This window comes from Phasianus colchicus, chromosome 16, assembly GCF_987193195.1.
Source record: "Phasianus colchicus chromosome 16, bPhaCol1.hap1.1, whole genome shotgun sequence".
NCBI classification, from domain to species: domain Eukaryota; kingdom Metazoa; phylum Chordata; class Aves; order Galliformes; family Phasianidae; genus Phasianus; species Phasianus colchicus.
Window position 1 is genome coordinate 6,440,229 of NC_143451.1, and position 25,686 is coordinate 6,465,914.

Sequence of the window (25,686 nt, forward strand, 5' to 3'; positions counted from 1 at the left end):
CATTGCAGCTGGCTTGAAGTCCTGGCAGGGCCTTCTGAGAAAGTTTCAGCCATAGATGAAGTCAAGAACTGTCCGCCCTCCTGCTGCTCATTAGTGCAGCTGAAGCACACATTAGGAGTTAGCAGACAAGCTTGATAGGAAGCAAGTTCATGCCACGTTGTACTAATTGGTACCTGAAAACCTAGAGTTGAGGCCAGCAACCTGAAGACAGACCTGCAAGAACTACAGGAACACTCTGGGGATGAGGAGCCAACACAAAGCAACAAACCTCCCCAGCCCTCCTGTGCCAATGTGACAAACACACTAGGCAGCAACCCTCCCCTTCCAAAGAAAGGTATCAGGGAGAACGTACTTGGAGACCACAGCAAAATAAAAATAACAAACACTCCAAAAGCAGTTTATCTTTCATCTAGTGCAAGCGAATGCTTCATCATCTTGCTGAGTACAGTAACTCATGAACATCAGCTATGACTGTCCACCATGCTGCTGCAGTGCTCACGCAAACAGGTGAGCAAGCCATCAGTCCCAAAAGATAAAGGATTCGTTATCTGAGCTAAAAAATACATAACTGCAGCACAACCCGTGCAGGACAGCAGTCCCACCTTAGCAAAGGTATCAGCTTTCAACAGAATACGCTACCACACAGACATTATCCACACAAAGAAATACCAGGAAAAACACAGCGAGTGGAAATGTTTTCCAACTCAGATGTAATGAGCACTGACAATACAAGCAAAAGCAGAAAGTCTACATTTACTCAAGTACAGCTGAGCCTCTGGAACAAATTGTAATGAAAAGTGTTTCTTCATCCGGCCTCAAGCGCCAGGAGCAGCTGCAGACAGGGTTTCAGCAAGCTGAGGCACAGCAGTTACTTGAAGCTGGAAATAAGGCAGCATCTCCTCTTAGCATTGTGGCCACCCACTCCACAACACCAGGCATCACCTTTGATTCCTGCACAGAGGATGAACGTGCACAGCAAGCAGTGAGTTCAGAAATCACCACTTTACAGGAAGCAAACAATAGGGATGCCCTGCCCAGGAAAGGATCTTAAGTTGGGCTGAAAGGATTTTCTCATGAACAGCAACTTTACATGTTCTTTGAGAGCTCCTGTAAAACAGGAAGAGACCCAGTAACATAAACATTTGAATCTGCAAAGAGTGTTTAGAAGGTGTGGTTGAAGTAAAAGCACAGTGGGCTTCTGCTATCTCCTGAAGCACCAAAAACACGCTCACGCACAAAGGCAGCTGTTGTTTCAGGAACTTAAAAGCAATCGTGTATCACTGGAAGTGAGAAATGAGTACAGCTCAAATGCTGAAACTGATGTGGACTTCATTGGGATGAGTTTGGCTTAAAACTGAAATACAAATATACATATCAGGATGGGTTTTGGTAAGAATGCAGTAACCAGTGCATCTGCAACCCAAGTGGTGCTGGTTTTTTTTATCCCTGAGAATAAGAAAAAGAACCCATAAGAACTTTTCTCAACTAGGAAGCACTTCTTACAGGACCAGCATTACCATGACAGCATCAGTTCCTTTCTTGGTTTCTTACCTTATTTAAACTGACGCTACAAGAAGCTGAAGCTGTGATAAAACCTCATTCAATCCTAACAGTACTTTCTCTCATCTTCTGGTTTGTCATACTCTTTTTTGGCTGGACCTGATGCAGACTAACTCTGTCCTTCCCAAAGTTATGTGAGAAGGCTGTGACCACACAAACAGCTCAAATTTCGCACTCTGCTTACAGCCATTAAACCTGTCTCCCACAGAACAGATATTCTTTTCATCCCTGCAGCTTTCTGTCAGTCACTCTTGGTGCCTACCTAAAATGAGATTATTAACTCATTGTCCTGTGGATCTTCATATGCACTGGGGACAAAGGTCTTTCTTTGCAGCCCAATCACATCCATTTGTGAATGGCGTAACTGCTGTTTGCCTACCAAATGCTGCTTCTGGAAATAGTGGTACTGGATATATGCAGATTTGCTCCAGCATCAGCATCACTAAGCAAGGCTTATAAACAAACAGCATCCAGCTTGTGCAGTATTTTTTGGTGGTGTCAAGAAAGAACAGTATAATGGCACCTGAAAGGTGATGAGATGGCTGAGCTGCAGGATGATCCTGATTCCATCAGGAAGCAATTGCCTTAAGTGCTGCAAGGTAAATGAGCTGGAGGAGATCAGAGAAAGTAAACAGATCTTGGAAGACATTCTGCCTGCAGCAGCCACTCTATACAAAATTTACCTGGATAATTTGGTACAAGTTAAATACAGACTTTTAAAAACTATTTTTACTCTAGCTATACATTGAATGTTGATCTAAAGCAGAGGTGGAGACCTTCACTTTTTTTTCTTTTTTTTTTTTTAAAGAGATCTGTATGCACATTCCTATTCAAATGAATGGATATACATGTATATCCATTTATATATATATATATTTATAATATATGAATATATAATATATAATAAATATTTATGTATATATAAATTCCTCATCCAGAAACTTTAACATTCTTTGATATACTAAGCTAAAAATAGGAAATTTTTTTTTTGTGTCAGTGTCAGAATGAGACAATACAGTGAGTTCTAGCTTATCCAGCAACTCCCATTTCCCAGCTCAGTCTCAGCCTGGTACAGTGGAGCATTTTATTTGCACTATTTTTAGGAAGGTGGGAGGTTATTAGGAAATTACCTAAATAAGGGCTGTTCTAGCTCTTCCTCCTCACAGCTGCTATTCATATTCCAGGGCTCTAGTTAAACCTCTGGGGACAAAGACTAAGTCAAATGGAAATATTTCTGAACAGAAGTTTTCAGTTAATTCTGAGCCTTGTTGGCCAACAAGACTGACAGTTCCTACAGACCGATGGACTGCATTATCTTGCCAGCCTCTTAAAGCTCATTTAACCCTTCAGCATACCTCCCTGTGAACTTGCATCTTCACTGAACGACAGGACTCAGCACAGTAATGAACTATCCTGAGTTTCTAATTTTGAATGCGTTCCGATGCGGCGTCAGCTGAGATCAGCAATGCCAGCAATGTCTTTATCAAGATGGTTGGCAGGCAAACCAGTAGCAGGAGTTGCCCACCAGTCACTCCTAACTGGGAAATACAAGTTTGAAAGAGGCCCAAACACTAAGGAATCCCAGCTTAAACAACCACGATCTCTGCTATGAGACTGCCCTACTCTCTGAGGCCCTGGTTTGGTCCTCCCACAGCTAGGAAGGAAGCTGCTCTTCTCTTCCAGCACACCAGATGTTGATACAAGAGTGTGATACTCTTGCTCAGGTCTCCAGAGATCTCTTGTCATGATTTTGGAATCCACACTTGAGGGTTGTTATGTCTCCATACCTGCTCTGAACAGCCAATTCAACACCATGCAGCTCACTAAGAGGAAGAAAGTGATAATCACAAGAAGCAGAGCTTTCCAAAGATTTCTACCTGGGCTCAGATATCTACAAGCACCCAACTGAGATACCATCACAGCAATACCTACTGTTCACATCCAGAAACCAAAGCCCTGACTGTTGTGTTCTGTGCTTGCTAACCAGGGAGCCCCTGTCCTTGGGCAGCTACAGTGTCCTGCACTGCCCACCACATTGCTTACATATACAGTGCAAGTGTTGACTTTCAGCTATCATGGCTTATACAGTTATGTAGAGATTCTGGAGAAGTTTTGCTATAAACACAACAAGCTGGAATTCCTATGTGCATTGGTGCAACATACAAGTTTCCTGAGCCAACTTGGGTGCAAAGGAGAACTCTTAGGAAAATCTATCCCTATCTTACTAAGATCCAAACCCCTCCCTAAGGAAGAACTGGTATTCTGCAGCCTCTTCCCCCCCACACACACAAAGTGCTTATTTCAGATACTTAACAGTTGCAGCAAGGCACCAGGAGAGAAATACCAGGAGAGAAATCAGGAAGGAAGTGCACAGCCCAAAGCAGGCAAGATAAAATGCCTCAAATATTTTGAAGGAAATCAGAAAGCACGGATTTGGCTTCCCAGCAGCCCCAGAAACTGTTGTTAGTTCACAGGAAAGGAAGAGGGGCTGGATGAATCATTCCCCCAGCTCAGATTCAGCTCTCAGATGGTTTCTAATTATCAGTTAATTTCCAGTCAGGATCATTATACTCCACTAGGCGAGCAGCCACACAGAAGATGGTAGCATTAACACACTGTTTTAAATACAGTGATACAGCAGAGAGAGGAAAGCAAGCAGTGTGATGTCTCCACAAGCACAGGTAGCTCAGAAATCGGTCTCTGTGATGCAGTGGGACAGTGGCCAGGACACAGCTGGGCTCCTCGCTGCAGGAAGATGACACTGTTGGTACCTCTCCAGTACAGCCAGCAACAGAACAAGACTGTACCTCCACCTGAGACATCATCAGAAGATATCAGCTATCTTTTTCTCTGTCCCAGTTCACCAGAGTTATGGGTCCACAAGCATATTTTCCTGTGGTCACAAAATAATGTGTGAGAAAAACACAACAAGTGCAGGATCTGTCCTGGGACACAAACGTGCTGTGAGTCAAAGCACTGGGAAAAGCGTAGCATCAATTCTACAAATCATCAAACATGGGGTCAGGAAACCAAAGGCCTGTCTGCATTGCAGTATTTTCCCCTTCAGAGCCGAGCACTAGCAAACCACAGAGAACCCACAAGCACTGCACATGCTTTTTGGCTCCAAGACATCAGCTACTTTTTAAAAAGAAAATCCTCAAAAAAAAAAAGTGTGGTCACTAATTCATCAGGGCTCTCTAGTGAACTATCTCCTTGCCTTGTCTTTGCAGGCACACAGGTTTCAGCCCAAATCCCAGTCTAACACAAAGACCCAGAGCATAAAAAAAAAAGGAAGTTTCCTGTACATGCTCACACCTATATATACTGAGAAAGGCAAGTGGGATTCCTATGGACTGCTCAAAACCACATCAACTTACCCACTATGTTGGGCACACCCAACCCACATCACCAGAAAAAGTGATCTGTGAACACAGAAGTTATAAGCTTAAAAAAGAAAGGTATCACCTATCTGCTGTGGAGAATGAAGGGCCACGATGAAAGCAAGAGAAAGGTGGGTTGAACACCAGAAAAATTAGGAACCAAACCTGTTCCTTACAGGAAGGAATCAGCCAGGGAGGCAGTGGAACTCCATCACTGGATTGTTGAGAGTGGGTTGGGTGCCAGGAAGGCACTGACACCTTCCAGCAGCAGACAGGGCAGAAGAGGCCCCTCCAATTTTCTCATGTTTGGTGAAAGAAGAAACTGCTCTGCTTTAAGAGAACTGCTGTACTGCAGGAAAACTGCAGTGTACACTACTCTGCACAGCATGACTTACAGAGATAGTCTGGTCCCCAGCAGCACAGAAACTAATTCAAATATGAATGAAGCAGTTAAAAATGAAGAGGAGAAATATGACCCAAGGGCTAGGACACCAAACTGAGACCTAGGAAGCCACAGCTCAGGCTGGAGCATGCTATCCCTTGCCCAAACAACAGCTCTCCCCCTCTCATCCCTTACCTAGGGGACAGCAAGCTGAGAGCATGGCTGGATAAGGATGAGGGCAAACAGAAGTGTCAGCAACATAAATATGCTAAAAATAAGAAATGTAGCTGCCTGTGAACTTTTACAACCACAACTTGTTCAGTACAGTTTTTAGGATGGATCGAGTGGGTGGAAAAAAGGATAAAGATGGCACGTCGCATCCAGGGTACACTCACTTAACTATAGCATATAGACAGCTCAAAGCACTTTGGAAGCGTACAGGATCAATACAGAAAGTAGCACAGCCCACAGGAAGGGATTCCTGTGAGATGGGCCTCTCGCACAAACCACTAAAATCACAACAGCCAAAAAAAGATCTTTGTAGTGTCATATAGGACTTCAGCATAAGAGAGATTTTGGCTAAATAGACTAACAGTAAAACATCACTGGAGTTTGAGTTACAGCTGTTTGGAGGGCGATCAACAGCAGAAGCAGTTTGTGTACCCTTAACAGTCCATCATGCAGAAAATATTTCAGAAAAGCTAGAAAAATGCCAGCGTGCTCATTTTCAAAGGAGATTTGTTAACTGCATGGGCAGAAAAGATAACTGAGGACACTTGAGTTAATTTGGTAAGGCTTTTATTGACTTACCACTGGACAACCACTCCAAGGAAAACAAATAAGGGTTACATAGCTTCAACACTGTAAGCAATAGCTAGACTAAACACCGATAAGTAAAAAGATAAGTAATTGATGGAGAAAAGTAATCCTAACATAGGCCAGTTTCAACCCCCATGCTGGCCAACAACCCCATCCAGAAACAAATATAAGTTTGTCTATTAAAACTTGGAGATCACTCAAGCAATAAATAATGAAGACAGTCAGAGTGATCTGGATCCCTTGGCAAGCAGGGCCTATTCAAATCAAATGTGCTGCAGTGCAACAAAATATGAAGTCATGTATCTGGGAGCCAGGAATGCAGGCCCTGCTGCCAGAAGATGACAGACTGCAACTGGGATTGCACCAAACTCTGATGCTGCAGAGGATGCAGAGGTCAGAGCAGATAAGCAACTCAGCAAGAGACTAAGGACAAGAAGGGCTAATGCGATTATGGGATGTATAGAAAGAGAAGCAGCAGAAGTATGGAAGAAGATTCCTATCTCTACATACTGAAAATATCCACACAGCTATATTTTCTCCCCCCTCAACTCCCCCCCTTTTTTTTAGTAACTTTTAAAGGCTGCAGCACGCTTAGAAAAGAAACTGGAAAGACTGTTTTAGACTGAAGCAAAAAAATCATGACTTGAAAAACTCAATTCATTTGATTTATCAAAAGGTATATTCAGATATGACAGATCTTCATGAGTTCAAGGGAAAAAAGCAGAGCTACTAATGAACCCCCTAGCAGAGAAAAGGTTGAGGCAAAACAGCTTATTCTAGTAGACTTGATAAAATGATCTACTAGTTCTCAACAGATTTATAGTAATACTGGCAGAGGTAAATTATCGTCTTCTTTTTTTGTAACATCTGCATAACTGCTTGTATTAAGGACAGTTTATAGCCTGTCACTCTTAGAATGTGATGTATCTAAAGCATTAAGTAATCAAGAAAAAACTGAGCCTCCAGCTCTCTCAGCAGCAACTTACTCAGAAATGTGTACGAAGATGTCAGGCCCTCCATCTGCAGGGGAAATGAAGCCATGGCCTTTAGAGCGACAGAAACACTTACAGACGCCTTTGTAGATGGGACCCTCTGATGCTCTCACAGTTCTGGGAAATAGAGCACAAAGAGCAGTTCATTGTGAGCACGGATGCAGAAGGTTCAGCTGCAGCACTCCAAGCAAACGGGCACAATGGCTCAAATAACCTCAGCAGCAACTACTCAATAGTACCAATCTGGTCTTAAAGAGGGAAATACTTCCAACTTTCTTCATCCAAATGGACTGTAGAAAACTAGAAGCAATTTAGACTAATAAAATTCTAATCCCATGAAATTTTAAGGGGAACAGATAACAGTAAAAGACCAAAGCACTTTCCAGATACAACAAACTCAACCTCCCTTCACCTAAGCGAGGGGCTGATCAATCTGCCCAAACGCAATCACTTGGCTGTCCCAGCTAAGTGCACTTTTCCCAGTACTCACGCTGAATACGTCCTGGTGCGCCGCGTGGGCAGCGGGCTGGGGATGAGGTACCCCCTCATGGGAGATGGGGAGCGATCTCTTGTCCTGCGGTTTTCAGGCAGATGAAGAGAACTGGACGAGTGCAGAGAGGAGGGGGACTGCTCTGAGGCAGATGCAGCAGGCTCAGAAGACATTCCTGATGCCTGAGAAAAACCTAGAGAGAGAAGAAGATCTGACTTACTCACAAATGGAAATTTTCATACCGAAGTCACAAATTCTTCAGCTTATGATTTTGCAAGAATATGACTCATTTCCTGTTGAAGTACATATGGACATAGTTTAACCAAAATCTCCTGCTGTTTCATAGAATCGTTTGAGTTGGAAGGGATCTTTAAAGGTCATTTAGTCCAACACCCCTGCAAGGAACAGGGACACCGACAGTTCAATTAGGTTGTTCAATTAGGTTGCCCACAGCCTGGTCCAGCCTGACCTTGAATGTTTCTGGGGATGGGGCACTCACCACCTCTTCAGGCAACCTGTGCCAGTGCTTCACCACCCTGATAATAGAGAACTTTTTTCTTATACCCCACTGAAATCTCCCCTCCTTTAGTTTGAAACTATTTCCCCTTGTCTTATCACAGCAGATCCCTCTAAAAACAAAACAAAACAACAACAACAAAACTGGTTCCCTTCAGCCCCCCTTCAGCTACTGAAGAGCTGCTCTCAGGTCTCCCTGGAGCTTTCTGTTCTTCAGGTTGAACAGGCTCAGCTCTCCATCTGTCCTCACAGGGAGGTATTCCATCCCTTGGATCATTTTTGTGGCCCTCTTCTGGATGTGCTCCAATAGATCCATGTCCTGTACTGACTCCACATTTGGATGCAGTACTCCAGGTGGGGTCTCACCAGTGCAGACACAGGAGGAGAATCACCTTCTGCAACCTGCTGGCCACCCTTCTTTTGATAGAGCCCAAAATACAGTTGGCTTTCTGGGCTGTGAGGGCACATTGCTGCCTCATGCCCAGCTTGCCATCCACCAGCGCTCACAAGCCCTGTTTGACAAGGCTGTGCTCAATCCTTTTGTCCCCTAGCTTGCACTGACAGTGGTGGTTGCCACAACCCAGATGCAAGGCCTTGCATTTGGCTTTGTTGCACCTCGTGAAGCTCTCTTGGGGGCACTGCTTGAGCTTAAGTCTCTCTGGATGACATCCCATCCTTGGGTTGTCAAATACCACACAGTCTGGTGTCCCCTAGCTTGCTAAGGGTGTACTCAGTCCCTCTTGATGTAATTGGTGAAGACATTGAAGAGTACAGGTCCCAGTACTGACCCCCTGAGGGACAGCACTCATCACTGATCTCCATCCAGACACAGAGTCATTGACCATTACTTTCCAAGTATGAACTAGCAGCCAGTTTGTTGGCCATCAAACAGTTCACCCATCAAATCTATATCTTTCCAATTTGGAGAGGAGAATATTATAAGGAACTGTGTCAAAGGTTTTACTGAAGCCCAGATAGGTGACATCAGTGGATTCCCCTTGTCCATTGATGCAGTTATGCCATCACAGAAGGTCACTAGGTTGGTATGGTAGGACTTGCCTTTGGTGAAGCCATGCTGGTTATTCCATATCACTTTCCTCTCTTCCATATGCCTTTACAAGCTCCCAAGAGAATCTATTCCATGATTCTCCCCAGCAGTCAGTAGTTCCCTGCATCATCCTTTCTACCCTTCTAAGAAATTCAATGAGTTCAATTTTCTTTGTACAAAGTTGACGGCCTTTGAACTTGAACAAGGCAGCTTCATCGAAAGCAGATCACTTCATAACTAACACAAGGTGTTTTAGAATTTACTTCTGCTTTGCTCACAGGCAATGGCTCCCAGTGCTGAGATTAACCTCAACATCAGGCATTGGCATGCCCCAGACAGATTGGGTTTGACAGCACAGTGGAGCTTCCTGCACCTGTACACAAACACATGCTACAAGAAAGAAATATCACAAAAAGAAATGCAGAAATAAAGGCTACATCTTCACTGCTGGAGATTATTTTCACTGTGCAGTGACCAGTGTTAGCTTCATTCACTGTTGCTGCTGCTTGGCTATAGTGCATCTTTTATTGCTTATAATATCTTCAGCTCAACTAGAAGATGAAAATCCCGTGTGCTCCTTAATTCACTTCAGGCAGAGTCATACAGTTTACTCTGTATGATGCAAAGTAGAGCTGGAAGGCGATGGCTGACTGCACGAATCCCTCTGGCCTGCAGACACCACAGTGTGCTTCGGTGGATCCAAGCCTGCTACAAAATTTCTGCAATGACTCTGTGTTTGCATTCAGACTCAATGTAGAATGAAACAGGTTTGCTCTCATTCATGTCCTACAGCATAGGACCTCTTCTCAGCACACCAACATGGCTCATCACACAACAAGAAAAATCTCAAGGAATCTACAAGAAGAGAGGGAATGATGAGAAACAGCAACACTTCTGCACACGTCTGTATAGCTTACAAGTACACAAAGGGACAGATGGAAGAGAAATAAATCAGCACTGCTCTGGTGTGCAAACTCCCATCACAAAAGACAGGATAAGTATTACAAAAATAACCAATAATTTGGTATGTTCTTAAATTAGAAAATCTAAAAATAGCTGGATGAGCAAAATGTGTAGTGATGTAGGTCAAGAAAATATCACGAAGAATAGAAAAGCTGTCTTTAGGTCCAAGCCTCACTGAACTGAAATCTCATCTCCATTTTGCACCGTCCCTTCCACACCCACACTCTCCAGCCCATGAATTATGGAGCAGATCCCTCACACATTAGAGATGCAGCCTTCATGTCAATGACAGATCTTCATTATTCCCTCCTGAAACTAATGACTAAAATTAAAAAGGTCTTTTAAGAATGAAGTCACCGGGGAACAAAGGCATTTGTGTTTAATTGTTCAGGGTATGAGAAGGTAGAAGTGGATAGTCATGTTCATGCACCACCTTAAGCTTTCCACCCTCCTCTTAAGTAGAACAGAGATGGAAACAAAAACATGGCTTTAAATTGCCCAAATATGGATGGCATTTACAATCCACCAGCTAATGCTCTGCCCAGCATCACAGACAACATTCAGTTAAGACCAAAATAACACCAAAAGGACGTGATTTTCCAAGCCTTCTTCAAAGAGGCCTGCTGCAGTGACCAGTATGAGGAAGACTCAGATTTGGGAAGGCCTCTGCTTTGGGCAGCCTGCTTTCAAGGAGCGCATGTTATGAAGTGGCAGGACTACAACTCTAATATGTCACAGGGGAAAAAAAAAAAAAAAAAGCTAAATGATTAAAATTTAAACTGTTTTAAATGATTAAAACCTCATTCTCATAACTCAGCACCTGACTTAAGCTTTTGCACAACTGAAAAAGCAGCTTCCACAGAAACGCGCGCTTTCTCTCCTCTAAATATAAACCACCAGGTACGAGCGACACGCAGAGCTCTGCACTCATCTGCAGCAGCAGTCACAGGCAAACAGAGCACTGCCCATCCCCATCCTGATACAGGGGCAGAGAGCCGGAATTTTCTCTCTTTTTCTTTAAAACACAGACAAGCCACAGAAATATTTACAACAAAACAGGCTAAACGGATTTAGAAGAGTGCTAATCTAGGTTATTGTTCCCATTTAGGTTACTTTTGTGTCCTCTGCTCTTCAGATAGAAAGCAGTGTGGAACACGCGGTACCACTGCACTGCACAAATGCCCTTTTTGTTCACTGCCCACGGCCACAGCAACCAAACAGCCTGGTACCTTCTGTCACACCAGCCCAGACGTGACAGCAACTCTGCAGGGCAGATGCAGGAGCTGCCTGCCCAACAGAGAGCACAGCTCAGAGCAGGGCAGAGGCCTGAGCAGCCACAGGAAGCCTGCGGCTTTCCGAAGCGACTGGCGATTTTACTGTAATGTTACTCACACACAGATTCACTTGACAGCACTCCTCCTGGAGGAGCAGAAGTGCCAGACCCACTTCTGTGCACTGCTGAGCAGATGTGAGGCTGTGTGCACACCAGCAAACACCAAAATCAACACCCACACCCAAGTCCTCCCAGCCTGCCTCGCTTGTGCAGGTCACACCTTCCAAATTCAGCTACTGAGAATTTTTACAAAGGTTTTTCTGACCTTGCCCTTGGCTCTGAGCTGAGCTCTGCAAAGCAAGAGCAGCTCTCAGCCAGCTCTCTGCCCCACCTCAGCAGCTGAGCGAGATGCAGCTCTGACTGAGGAGGCAATCAGGGCAGGATCTCTTCTCCTTGAGCCAGTACAGTATTTGCCTTTCCATTATCTACTGACTGAAGGCAAAGTGATGGAAGGTAGTGACACTTCCAGGTGCTGTACTTCAGAGCACTCCAACCACACACTGCCTTCGCCTATTCCAACACAAAGTTCAATCAACTCTGACCAACACAGATTTATTGTAAATACTGCAGGAATGCACCACACTAAAACATAGACAAAATACAATGCATAGGATACAGTACATGCAGGAGAAATTTCTTAAGTTCTCCCCTCAAAAAATAATCTATGGAAATAATTATGGTGGGTGACATGCAAGTGTCGTCATTTCCCTGCACATTTACACACTGTGCTTCTGTCCTTTTTTAATACTATCCCATACCTCTAAAAACACATCAAATTTGGGGAAACGTTAAACACTCTGAACAGTTTCGGGGAAATGTTAAATATTCTGAACAGCACCACAATGCTACTAAGGAAACCTAGGTTCTCCTGAACGAAGGAAACACTTAGGAAAAAGCAGGACCAGGTTTTCTGGAGCCCGTCACAGTCATCTCTATCTGTGAATGATCCCTTCACACACTACCAGCATCACAACACACTGAATGCTTCTGAGAACAATTTTGCCCCAGGGCAGAATCCCAAGCAGCATGTCACCCACTGAAGGCATGCACATTCCCACTCCTCCCACTACCTTGCTCTGATGAATGTGAGGGACCAAGGGTGCAGAAAGTTTCTCCTTCCAGCTTAGTTTGCTTATGAGCAACTTTCCACAATTAATACTGACGTTTCAATTAACATTAAAACTTGGAACACTTGCAACATGCATGTGATGTGTTAACAGAAAGAATTACTGTATAAACATTATGCTCTTAGCAGGCCACAGTTGGAGACCAGGACACTGCCCAACTGTCCCCACATTCAATAAAAGCCTAATTATAAGGTAGATAAAATACAAAGAAAATTCCTACTGCTCATCTACGCATGCAGATTAGTTTGGATTAGAACTAGGCAAAGTTTAAGCAGTGAAGTTTATTTACAAGCAGCCCAACAGCAAGCACCCTTTCCCCAAACACCATGGCTGCCCTCGTGCTCCTCCACTGAGCAGCTTGATGCATCTGAGACCAGTCCTGCTGGAGCAGCCCAAACCCACCCTGCACAGCAGAGATCACAAAAGGGATGTCAGGGGAACCAAGTCAGCAGCAGCCCGTGAAGTACACTGATAAAGAGGAGATTTTCTTACAGGTCATCTTCTTTCACTGTTCATGCAAGCAGACAGATTTATAAAAAATAAAAAAAAATGCATTTAGGTTAAGGAACAGAGTAGAAAGTTGGATTAGGTAGGTGCATGTTTCACCTGGTTTATGGTTATAAAGAAAGCTGTATGGTGATACTCCATGACTTACTCTAACAAAACTACAGAGGAATCAAGAGCCTATTTTACTAGAAATCCCACATTTGCCATCACTGATGCTGCTTTAAATTCTTGCTCTCAACTGCCCAGCACAAATAGCCAGCTAGAGTCTTTTATTTGTAAGCCACCACAGGAAGCTGTATCCAGCTGGAGTGCATTAGCTGCCACAGGTGATAGCACTCACCAGGTTTTGCCTGAAGTAAGAGTGTACAGATTAACAACATATTAAATTTAAGAGGCCACAAGCTGGGGAGGAACGCGGTCAGTCTATAACCCCAATGGTTTCTGTAGCAGTGCAGTGATGCTGGTGTCACAGCACTGCCCAGATGCATGCCAAATCACTGCCAGGGACAGGAAAGCCCTGCACCAACCGCTCCTCTCTTGGAGCAGAATACACCACACAAGCACACAACAGCATGTATTGGCTTCTTCAGATAGTTAATCTTACATGTCTCACGCAGGCTGTAATAAAGGGAGGGTAATCGAGAAGAGAGATCACAGACTTCTGCAGTGACACGGGAACATCAGGATGACTTTATCCAGTCTGACACCAGTAGCCATTAATGTCTGCATGGGTCAGAGTGAAATACAAGGTGAGCACACAGGGTTACTTACTCTCAACATCTTTCCAACATCCCATAACATAAAGCTTAAACAAATGCTGTGCTGGAGGTGGCACAGTGATATTTAATAACGTACTAGGAGCTTTGTCAAACCCTTCCCAAGCCCTTTAGCACCACAGTATCCTGTGGCAAGAAGTCCCACAGCTTAACTGACATGTGAAAAAAATCTCCCTCTAATTGACAGAGAATATAAAGACATTAAGAAAGGACAGAGTTCAGAACACAGAGAAGAGCAAATAAGATAAGAAAAGAAAAGGGAAGGGCATAATATACAACAGACAAAGGGCAGCATTAGCTCAGAGGAGCACACAGAAGAGTACAGGCTTATTCATAAATCAAGCCTTAAATTTTCCACTAGAGGTGACACAAATGGGAGAGAGACAGAAAGGGGGAGGGCTACAAGCTTCTTTCTGTTCTTTTCCCTGCTTTTACATTTCTAACTACAAAAGAAAAACCTTGTGGCTTTTTAAAACACATCTCAGGATTTCTAAATTGCTCCTGTGACTTCACACTTGAATGGCTGCAATTACTTTTTCTTAGACAATAAACCCTAACAGCATCAAATAGTTCTAAAAATTCAGTTTGTCGATGAGTTAGGTGGTTTTGTGTGGACCAAGAGCAAGACGTTATCTATTCAGCATTTGATGGTTTCCAGCAAATAATCACTGCTTGCACACTAGCCTCCTGCTCCCTTCATCACGCCATTAGCCAGAACTGGGAACTTTGTTCTTGGATAAAATGGCAACACTCAATATGTATCAATTTATTCTTGCTAAATGGGCTTCAATCATACTGAACTTACATTATTTCCCAGATGAAGCACAATATATGGCTGAACAGGGAACAAACTGTCCCTTCCAGCGCTTGTTCTCGAGCTCCACAATCTTCCTTTAGTGCTTTTGTAAGCCTGAAGCTTTGTTCCTGCCATTACTTCCATGCCAGTGCATCCCATGTGAGTTTGTTCCAGGAATTACGTCACTTTGGCAGAAAATATTTACACTAGAACATGTGTAGCCTCTCTTAAAGTGTCTAAGTCACCTAACATTTATCCACAAGGCAAACTGACTTACACAACACCATGCAATTGCAAGGAACGTAAACCCTAAGGTACTTTGGAGTTCTTCCTTTTCCAGCCTCCTCACAACACAGAAAGTCAAGCACAGTTATAGGTATGTTTGCTCGTGTGCAATTGTGAGATCTCCAGGCTGCTAAAATCCCCTGAAATATTTGTGTGGCTCAAGTGTTTCTCAGAACAATTAGTTCACTGTGTTATCTCCCTAATCAACATTTTAGTAGGAGAAAACAGATCACATTAGAAAGGTCTACAATCACGGAAGTTTGAGACCTTAAAGTATTACCAAAGGAAAAGAAAAAAAACATTCTCCTCTGAGGATAATTCATCTGCCAACATCTTGCCAACAGCAAGAGGCAAATAATAGGGTGCTGAGAAAGAAGTCACTCACAAATACCTCAGCCACCACACCAATGCCACAAGGCACCCACAGACACCAGAGTCCTTTCAGCCCCAGCTCTATGTTCTGACTGTTCTGACCCCAGTCTCACTGCCCTGCAACACGACACATCATTTTCAACATCCCTCCCGAAAATACTCCAATTATCTCTCAGAAATTAACCAAAAGGCTTATGATTTAGACCTCATTTGGAACCTACATCAAAATCAATAAGTGACTGACAAATACACAATTTATTGAAATTTCTTAGGAAAAAAAGCAAGTCCTATGTATATGACACAAGGATGAAAAAAAATCTTAGTTTCTGCTGACCAGCAATGAAATATTCTCAATTTCCACTGAAGTCCTTCCTTATGCTGACCCACATATTCCTATTTGTGCCCTATTTCCAAGGCTTATGCTATGTATGTATAAGCTTATAGACCACTGGCCCACTTCACAGTTGTACTTCTATTTTTCTTCCCTCTGCTGTATTTCTCAACCCAACGTACATTACAGCTCCCCCCACACTAGATGCAAGCTTCTGCTCATCGAAAAGCCCTGGCCAGCAAAGCTTGCAGCAGCAGGGGATGTTCAGCCCTTGTACCCAGCACAACTCTGACAGAAACAAGAGAAAAGGAATTCATCAGGACACTGCCAGAAAGAATTAATTCCAAGTGCAGGACTCTATTTCAGCATCTTCAAAGAAGTAAAATAATCTCAGAAGTGTTCAGCATAGAGCCTTGCCTCAGGGAATTCGGGTGCCATGTGATTTAACTGCTGTCAGCTCCTTTCCTGCAGATTTTAACAAAAGTGCTCTCCCAAGCCACGAGAAAGAAGATAAGGATCTGTATTTCTCAGGAAAAGCTCCTGAAATCTGAACAGTTCCCATCTCTGCAGCCCTCCTTTGGATGCTCTATCTCATAGTTTTATGTCCTTCTCATACAGTGGTGCCCAAACTGCACGCAGTGCTCAAGGTGAGGCTGCAGCAGTTCCAAGCAGGGGAGGATCCCTTCTCACACCTGGCTGCAGTGCTGGGGCACCGCAGGGTACAGCCGTACCTTCCACTGCCAGGGAACAAGGGTGACTCACACAACTTGCCACCAGCCATATGTGGTCTGCAGTGTTGACAAACAGGTCGTCTCTACAAGGTGTAAACAGGTCTGTGTTAGCAGTCACACAGCTGAGGCACACACCCACCGCTCACAACCTCCCAAACTGCTTCAGGAACAACAGCCACTTCAGCAAGCACCATGAACTCTTCAGAAAACAGACATTAAACAAATTCCATCACATTCTTTTGTGAAACAGTTTGGGAAGTAGATTCCTAGGGGGAAAGAAAAAAAAAAAAAAGAAAAGAAAAATCTCTTTAGTCTCAAATCCATCTTACAATACCAGCAGTCCAGCAGGTCTGCTGCAGGTAATGCATCATTCTTATCTGACTAACACGAAAATGGACCTACAGAAGTTTGATTGCTTTCAGCCCAATTACCACGCATGCAAAAACTAGTTTTTCTTGCTCAGCACATTCACTCTCAGAGTTCAGAGTCAGTTAAATGGCAACAGGAATGGTATTGTTTTACTGCCCATGAAATCGCAGAGCCAGCAGAGCCATGTGTGTGAGCCTGGATTTCGTGTCTACTTACACGTCAACAAAACTATTTACCACGCTCCCATTTCGAGAGCCCCAGCTCCAGTGATGTGCTGGAAACGTACGGAACAGGCCAGAGCTGTCCAGAACTAGAGATGCTGCAAGTGTTATTTACACCTACTGAGTTAATGCTTAAAAGCTAAGCAAGATAAAGCAAGGAAACAAGCAACAGATGCTTTCCAGGGAAGGTAAAAAAAAAAAAATCAATAAAATAATCAACTGATAGAGGCAACAAAACAAATCTTGAGGCATGTACGTTCTTCAGGTTTGAAACTGACATTAAAAACATATGATTTTATTAAAAAAATAAAACCTACGTAAAGTACACATTTAATTTATACTAGGCACTGTATTAGAGCAGTTACAGCCAGGTCAGCTGTGCAATCCCTTTGGTTCTTGTTTTACTCCTCCGGGAGGATTTCCAGGAGAAGTCCTGCCACAAAAGAGCCAGAGGGGCGGAAGGATGGGAGAGGCCACTATGTGAAAGCACAGGTAGCCGTACAACAGCCCCACAGCCCTGGGGTGCAGCCGGCAGCATCTGTGCCACGGCTCTGCCAGATGCAGCTCTGGCCGGCTCCAGCAGTTCAGCTTCCTTCCTAGAAAGGGAAGGAAACTGCTGCTGTGGGTAAAAGACAATATATCTGATGTCATGACCCTAGGAGAAATCCTTCTCGTGTAAGTTTTGTGATAAGAAAAATAAAAGTAAGGGGGAAAAAAGAAACGATGAGAAGAGAAAGGAGTCACGTGGATTCACATGGAGATAAAAATTACCTAGAACCTTTGCACTACACATCTGTGAGACTAGCTTTTTGGAGCTCCCCAGAGTCCCTGAAGCAGGCAGCAGCAGCCCCTCTGCACAGAAACAAGTCGTACACTCATTCAGAACCTGGGACTTGCAGAAGACCAGTTTTCAGACACGCTTTCCATAGCAAAACAGAGAACAAACTGATACAAATAATGAAACTGCTTTAAAAAATAATCATTAAAATAAAGTAATAGGTATAAATTCTGTAAACAGGAAATGCTTTTTCTCCCCCTCTTCCCTCCCCCCCACCCCCTCCTTTTTTTTTTTTTTTTTTTTTTTTTTTTTTTTTAAGTAGTTACATTTCCTCTTTCAAGTAATTGTAAAGAAGTTGCAATCACGACTGTGGTTTATTTTAATCAAGTAGCTGACATAACTGAAAACAAGCAAATGCCTTTGACCAGCTTTCTGCAGTTGTATCATGAAGAGAAAGCCATCAAACAACCACCAAAAAGCAGGAGCTCATAAAGCATTATCTTCCCTAAAGCTAGAGTGCCTTGGTCAACAGAAACCAAACATGTGAGTATACTCATAAAACCAAAATTCCTCCCAAACTGAAAGGTGAGATTTAATGATCATTTCCTGGACAGACTATGTCTAGACAGCCCTTAAAATGGCAAGGGAAAAAAACTTGAGAAAAGCGATGTTCCTTGGAAAGGTTTTAAGACACAGAGGCTTCAAGGGCAAAACCACCACTCAGAATACAGAATCCCAGCTCCCTGACCCAGGCAGCACTGGGAGGGCAAGGAGAGCATCAGAGATGCTGGGTCTGCTGCAAGCCTCCCTGCTCCTTACCTTGGTAGTCAGGGGAGTAAACAGCCTTTTGAGAGCTGTAGGTAAGGAAAGCAATGAAGCACCTACCACACCATCCTTGTGTTTCACAGACATGAAACACTCAACCCAGTTTTGCTTCCTACCTCAGTTTTATGGCAGCCCCCAGTGCTTGTAAGCCTGCAGCTTCCCACTGTAAGCTGTACCAGCATGGACTTTGCTCTTCTTGTTGGGATCAGCTTTAGCTCTTAATACTCTGCCACTTCCGAAGTCATATGCTGCCCATGAGGCATGGCAAAGGATCAGCACTGTTTAATATTCAAGTGAAACTGTTGGGTCAAGGTTCTCTGCTTTCCTCTATCTTACACGCAGCGATCTGATCGGATCGGGCACGGAGCCATAGGGAAGGACAATGGCCGTGCAGCACACAGCCTTGCATGCTTTTTCCAGAGTACAGTAATAGAGCCCTTCTCCATCACACTGTTCTCAGTGGAAAGCCACTCCTGGGTGTAACTGCTGGTTACTTTGCTCTCTCAGTGCCTTTACCCCTCCATTATCCGATCACCTTTCAAGGCAGCACACAGATCAGAGCCAGCTGCTAGGTGAAACACATCATCAAAGGGTACCAAGCAGAATTACTACCCCAGCAGCCCCACAGGAATGCAAAGGCCACGCTTAAATTTCCCATCCTTGAAACATAGTAGTATTTAAACATCATTCAAATCTATCACCACACCTCCAGCTCCGCCCTGGAGAAACACGGAATTCAAGACAAGTGTTAAATAGGACCAAGGAGTCCAAAACTGTGGATAGTGGGTCAAAAACGTTAATAGACATAAGGAACTGAACTTATTCATCTTCCAAATTTCATTAGTAAATGCAGTAATGTCATAATGCTAGGGTCATTAGCCCCCAGAAACTCAATCATTGGTTAAAAAGGATGTCTCAGGTTATCTTACTATTTATCTCAAACTGACCCAATGAGAAAAGCAGCTGCACGACTGCCTCAAGCCAGCGGCACCCAACCAACCAGCAAACCTCTGAGATCAGACAGCAGGACTGTAGCCAGACAGTAAAACTGTAACATCAGAGGAACCACTCAAATGAAAACTGATAGAGCCGAAGCCAGGCTTTCCAGGCTGTTACAGCCCCCTCCACCAGCATGAGGTCAGGCTCCCAGGGCAGAACTCACGCCCCATTTACCCATAAGCTCTGTGGCCAAACCAAAGAAGCTGAGACTTGACTTGCACGATGCTTTACAGCTTCCCCTGGGGCACAGCAAGCAAGCATCTTTTTAATGCATTCCACGTGGCCCACAAATAACAGAAATGGAAGGCAAGTAAATGCCTTTCTGTACCATGCAGAGAAAGAACGCATCATCTCAGTTCCTCTCCCAGATGCACCTTGCAGCTGACACCCAACCTCAGACACTGCTTAGAGATGCCACCACGTGACAGAGCAGCTCCACCTCTGCATCTTCTGTTCCTTTTTTTTTTTCCCCACTTGCTAACCAACTGCTCGGGGAAAAAGCAAAGTTTTCCAAGTGACCTTGCTCCCATTTGTTTACAAAAAGCCCTGCTCCACAGTAAGAGGCAGCTGTGTGTTCTCAGGAAGGGGTGACTGCTAGAAGCAGTGCTGCAGCACAGAGAGTTGCACACTGCTGCGTGCAGCACTATGTCTGAAAGCTGCACAGGCACCACTTACTGCCTCATCAGTGCTCTTCCTCACAACCTGGGCTGCATCACGTACTCTATATCCACACTTCTGTTGTGAATAATGAAAACGGGCACAGAAAAGACCTGAACTCAGTGCCTAGCTAGCAAAGGTTTCTCAAAGGAACAAAATTATAGAGCTAGAGGAGCAGAAAGCCTCACAAGGCTACGGCTGCTTCACTTGGCTCTGAATCCCCTCCACAGCCCCCAGAGACAGCGCGGCTGAACAGCAGAGCGGAAACAAGCAGCGCAGAGAGCAGAGGAAATTAAGATAGCTGAGCTGCAGAGGGGGCCGCCTTGGATATGATGAAAAGACAATATTAGACCACGACAGACAGAAGCAAAACAACCATCTCTACCTGCCCTGGGAGAAAACAGAAAGCAGTTCGGCAGATTAATGCTTCCTATTTTTCTTTTTAGCTGAGCTACGCCAAGGAATAACACTTCACACAGACCTAAATCACCACTTGGCATCTCTCATTTCTCTCCAGTCTTTCAGCAGTTCCGTTTTGTTTAGTTTCCACCACAACCTGTTGCAAAAAGCAGCATTTGAAGGTTTCTTTCAAAAATTTCATACTCACACACACACACAAAAAAACTATACAGCTATTTACTTCTTTCCTTCTCCCCAGAGATTGCCACCACCCCTGCACAGCACAGAGCTCTGCTCCCAGCTGAGGGCAGGGCTGTGACAACCACACACAGGGCTCATGGCTTGCTCTCCTCAGGAGGAAGTTGTGGGGTTTTGCACTTTGCAAACAAAGCACCTCTCCTTAGACTCTCTCAGAAACTCCCCAGGTGAGGGGCAGACCTCCACCAACATCAGAATATTTATCAGTGCGGATCCGAGGTGTTACAATCTCATCCAATTTCACTAATGACAGCGTTCACTCCTTCATGCTTTCAGAATTTACCATCACTCCTTGCTGAGTCTTTCCCATAGGCAATTATCCAGTAGAAACTTTAGCAGAAGGAAGTAAAACTAGTGACAGCTTTCCCCTTGAGGCCCCCCAGCCATAGCCAAGCTGCTGGTCAGTTTCTCATTGCTCACTTACATTCCCAAGCAGAAACACTGCAACACTCTCACTCGAGTTATCACACTTCAGTGCTAACTTGCCCAGTGTTGTCTTGTCCCTTTAATCCCCTCTCAGAGATTACATCTGCTGGTTCTTCTAACAAGCACCTCTGCCCCCAAGGCTCCCTTCATCTCTGCAGCACTCACTGCTCACACATCAGTGACACGTGCCCCAGGACAATATTTAGCACCAAGAGCAACCTCAGCCTACAGATAACCCAACACCACCATTCATTCAGCCCCATGTCACACAGTGCAACACCAGACATCAGTGGTTTGCTATAATGCTGCATTTGTATTTGCGATGCACGCAATCCCTCTAGCACAAAGATTGGCTTCACTAGTTGTACACCTCTACCCAAACAGCAACAGCCATAAAAGATGACAGAACTCCGTATAACCCAGCTTTATCGAGTTGCTTTCAAGTGATTTGCATGCAGATATTTCTGGGGATACGAGCATGCAAATAAGGGAGGATGTTGCTGATGGAAATAAATACAGCCATAGGAAAGCTACAGCAGCAGATGCTCAGGGCAGTGCAGAGGGTACGTGTGGCCAGAAGCAGGTGAACAGGTCACACGAGGACAGAGGTGGCACAACACTGTGCTGCCCTGATGCACACAGGGCTGCAGGACAAGCGTCAGCCACGGCCCCGCTCCTGCAAAGGGTCACTCACCGCAGCCACGTGCTGCCTCCCTTTGCTCGTTTGCCAAACAACGCAGAAGTCAGAAGGTGATGCTCAGAACAGCAGTCAAAAAAAAAAAAAAAAAAAACCCGCAACCTTTCAACCACACCAATGAAAATAAAATTTGCCAAAATAATTCATCAGGATTATCACGTCACAGCAGCCCCAAAGGTTTCTCAGGCTCTCAAGGAAACCGAGCACAGCAGCACTGAGGGTTCTGCAAACATTTCTCAGAAGTAGCTCTGCGGCTCCAGCAAAAACAGCATCACAAACCAACTTCAATCCCCTCTCAGAAGCCAAATTCAGAGGCACGGATCCAAAACTTCAACCTGGAGAGCTCTCCCGAAGAGCAAGCAGCGACACGCACGTACACCCCGTGTACAAACACCACGAAATAAGGGCTTCATCCGGCGTCAGCGAGCGGAGGAGCAGCAGCTCAGCTCAGCTCAGCTCACCGCCCGCAGCGCGGCCGGAGCGGCAGAAGTTCGGGAGGCCTCGTAGCGCCCAGCGCGGCTGGAGCCCGTTCCTCCCGGCGGAAGAAAGCCCTCACTTTGCACGCTTTGCCTTCCTACAAAACAACACCTCTGACTGTAACAACGGCACATCCCCAATTCCTAAGCGTAAAAAACAAACGAAAAAAAAAAAAACAAACAAAAAACAAAAACAAAAAAAAAACAAACAAAACACGACGAAACGCATGTGTATAAAGAAATAAGTAAGGAACTAGCTTTACGGGAAGCCAACCCACCGGCACGGGGAAGGCGAGGCTGAGCCGGGCCCCAGCTCTCCCGCGGTGCCCCGCAAGAAACCCGAGCAGCAGCAACAGGAGCACCGAAGCACCGAGCCGTCCGCCCGCAGCGCCCGCCGGCCCCGAGCGCCCACCCCGTGCCGAAGCCCCCTCGGGGCGCCCCGCCCGCTCACCTCGCACGAAGGACTCGGCTCGGCTCGGCCAGCAGACAGGCGGCGCTGGCTCGGCCCGGCGGCCGCGCGCTATAAGGCGGTGGGAGGGCCCAGCCCCGGAGCCCCGCTCCGCCCCAAGCCGGCAGCAGGAACGCGGCTGCCGCAGGGAGAGGTGCGCGGTGCTGTGTTCGGACCGCTGCTACCGCTTCGTGCCTTTCTTGTCGCTTTCTTTGCCCTCTCCAAACAACCTCCTTGCTCCCGGGGGGGAACACGCAAAGCACCTGATCGGACAGGTGAAGTTTTCTCCTGGAAACAGCCAAGGAGGAGAACGTGCTTGGCCTTCAGCTTGTTTGCCAAACAATAAAATGCCAGTAGTGAGCTGAAAGAAGACAAAAAGCTGAAAGAGCTTTTTTTTGAATATCTAGAGAAGAGAAGGCTCTGGAGAGACCTGGGATCTTTCAGTGTGAAGGCGGTTTGCAACAAGGTTGGAGATGGACTTCTTAACAGCGCTTGAGGTGACAGGACAGGAAGCAACAGTTCTAAACTGAAAGAGAGGAGATTGAGATTGGATATAAGGAAGAAATGTTTTGCTGTGTGGGTGGTGAGGCCCTGGCACTGCTGCCCAGAGCTGTGGGTGCCCCATCCCTGCAGGTGCCCAAGGCCAGGCTGAGCTGGTGGGGGGCAGCCAGCCCAGGGCAGGGGGTTGGAACTGCATGGGCTGCAAGGCCTCTTCTCAACCCAAACCATCTTGTGATTGTGAGAAAACCGTGCAAAAGAAAGGCCAGGGAGGTTGGTAAAGCCTGATGACTTTTCAGAAGAATCCTGGTAAATCTTCCTAAATTTTGCAGTGAGGAAGGATGCTCAGCAAGCTGACAAGAAAGCACGTGCATATGTTCTGCATTAGTGTCATTTGGACGTGTTTCACATCTGCACGAACCAGAGCTGTGTAATCTGCCAGAATTAAGCCTGAAGTAGAACCTGCAGCAAGACAACTGATGACACAGTACCAGAGTGATGAGATTCTCAGTTAATTGTAATAGACTTTAACAGGAGCATGAGAATGACTGAATGACGGCAGGGCAGCTGCCTTCATCCAGTGTTGTCACCAGAGGTCAGTACCAGTTACAAAATGCAAGAAGCTGGGCTGCAAGTACTTCTTATGACCCTCATAAGAGCATTTAAAACAAAATGAGGTGCATCAACTTATGCCCAACTTTGATTCTTTTGGTTTCTCCAAATTATCAGAGCTGTTACTCACATGATTTCTCAGTCACTTCACCATCTCAACTGAGTCAAAAGCACCAGCCAATATGTTTTCTTTAACAGTTCTCTTAAGGGACAGAATCCTGAAATCAGCTTTAGCAGTGCTTCCATTTGTGCACATTTTTCCCTCTGATATTAAGTTGCACTACTTCAGAGCACGGTTTCAAAAAGATAGCTTAGGCACAGAATTATTGCAGGGTTTTTTTCCATTCAGAGATACCAGACAAAGCATGTCCTCACGTCATTACAAAGCTAACATTTACAGGAGACAAGCATGCTGTCTGTTGGCCATCCATAATCACATAAAAAGCAGTGTTGTGAAACTTGGATTAAAACTGCTGCAAATAGCAACTAGGCTTTTTTCTTTTTTTTTTTTTTCATGCAGAAAAATAAGCAGTACTGACACAGTAAGAAGCGTGTGATCTTGAGGACCGAGGGGAGGTTGTGCAACATGAAGTAGTCAGCTTTCCATGTCAACCACACAGTTTGCTTCCCAAGTGTCTTACCTCTGTGTCTACTGCTGTTCTACAGCAAATCTTATCCCTTTGTAAGATAAACAGCCAAGGGACTGATAACTTCTCTTGCTTAAAATATTAATTATAAATCTTGTAAAATGTAAAAAAAATTGAGATCTTTTCTGTTTTCCTTGTGTCACCAGAATGATTTCTTTATAGGTAGAAGAGTATGAAGGGAAAACACTACGTAAGTGAGCATGGCTCAGAGCAATTCCTCCAGTCACACAGGCTGGGATTACACCTGTGCTTTCCTCAAAAGTCAGTAGTCATGAGTTGCCTATCTTCCTCCGCCCTCTCTCAATCCTCTTCCCAAACATATGTGCACAACATATGGAAAATAAGCAACAATACATGTCCACAGTCACAAGGTTGGTTTTCAGTACTGAATTCTGAGTTCAGAGGACTCTGTGTGAGTATATGTGCATGTGTCATGGTCAGGAAATGAGATTTTGCCTGCTGCTTTTTTCACCAACTGCTAGAGACAAGAGAGGTTCCAGCATCTCTCCGTACTCTGAGCTGTCTGCCCCCCCTTTCCCACAGAACAATTAATAATGGCCAGTTCATCATTTTCAGCACATGTGCCTACCTTGCTCTTTCAGTCCTTGGCGTGGGATGGTCGGCTCCTTCCCCAGCACACAGGCAGGGCTGGGAATCCTCTCTGAGGCACCGCTGTCAGTGTGGTCCAGCACAGCACAGCACAGCTGCCACAGGAGGTGGCAGAGCCACAGGGCTCTCCTGCCTCTCCCCTTTCCTGCCAACTGATCCCCTGCTTACTGAGACGTGGCTCTGGCTGTTGCAGGGACAGAGCATTCCCATCAGCAATTCTAACGGGGGAAAAAAAAACAGAAGGATTTCTTGATAGAATAGCAACATTATAACACTCTTCATTCACTTAATGTATTCAGACTGCAGTTACTTACGAAATTTAAGACAAGGAAATGAGTGTGTAGGGGGGAAATGTATCA

The 25,686-nt window shown here is 45.0% G+C and overlaps 1 protein-coding gene across 4 annotated transcripts in view; it reads right to left on the reverse strand.

The window, feature by feature from the left end:
* Window positions 1-25,441, reverse strand: part of CARHSP1 (calcium regulated heat stable protein 1) — a 29,069-nt gene extending 3,628 nt beyond the window's left edge. The window contains exons 1-3 of one of the 4 annotated variants that reach the window (XM_090151613.1): window positions 25,308-25,441; window positions 7,624-7,816; window positions 7,128-7,250 (exon numbers count right to left, since the gene is read on the reverse strand). In XM_090151613.1, coding sequence (XP_090007739.1) covers window positions 7,128-7,250; window positions 7,624-7,796 — 296 coding nt within the window. In that variant the 5' untranslated portion in view covers window positions 7,797-7,816; window positions 25,308-25,441. Of the gene's footprint in view, window positions 1-7,127; window positions 7,251-7,623; window positions 7,817-22,034; window positions 22,056-22,791; window positions 22,906-22,964; window positions 23,057-25,307 lie in introns of those variants that run through there. The other 3 variants (XM_031606918.2, XM_090151611.1, XM_090151612.1) reach the window with 3 other exon arrangements.
* Window positions 25,442-25,686: the final 245 nt, after the last annotated feature.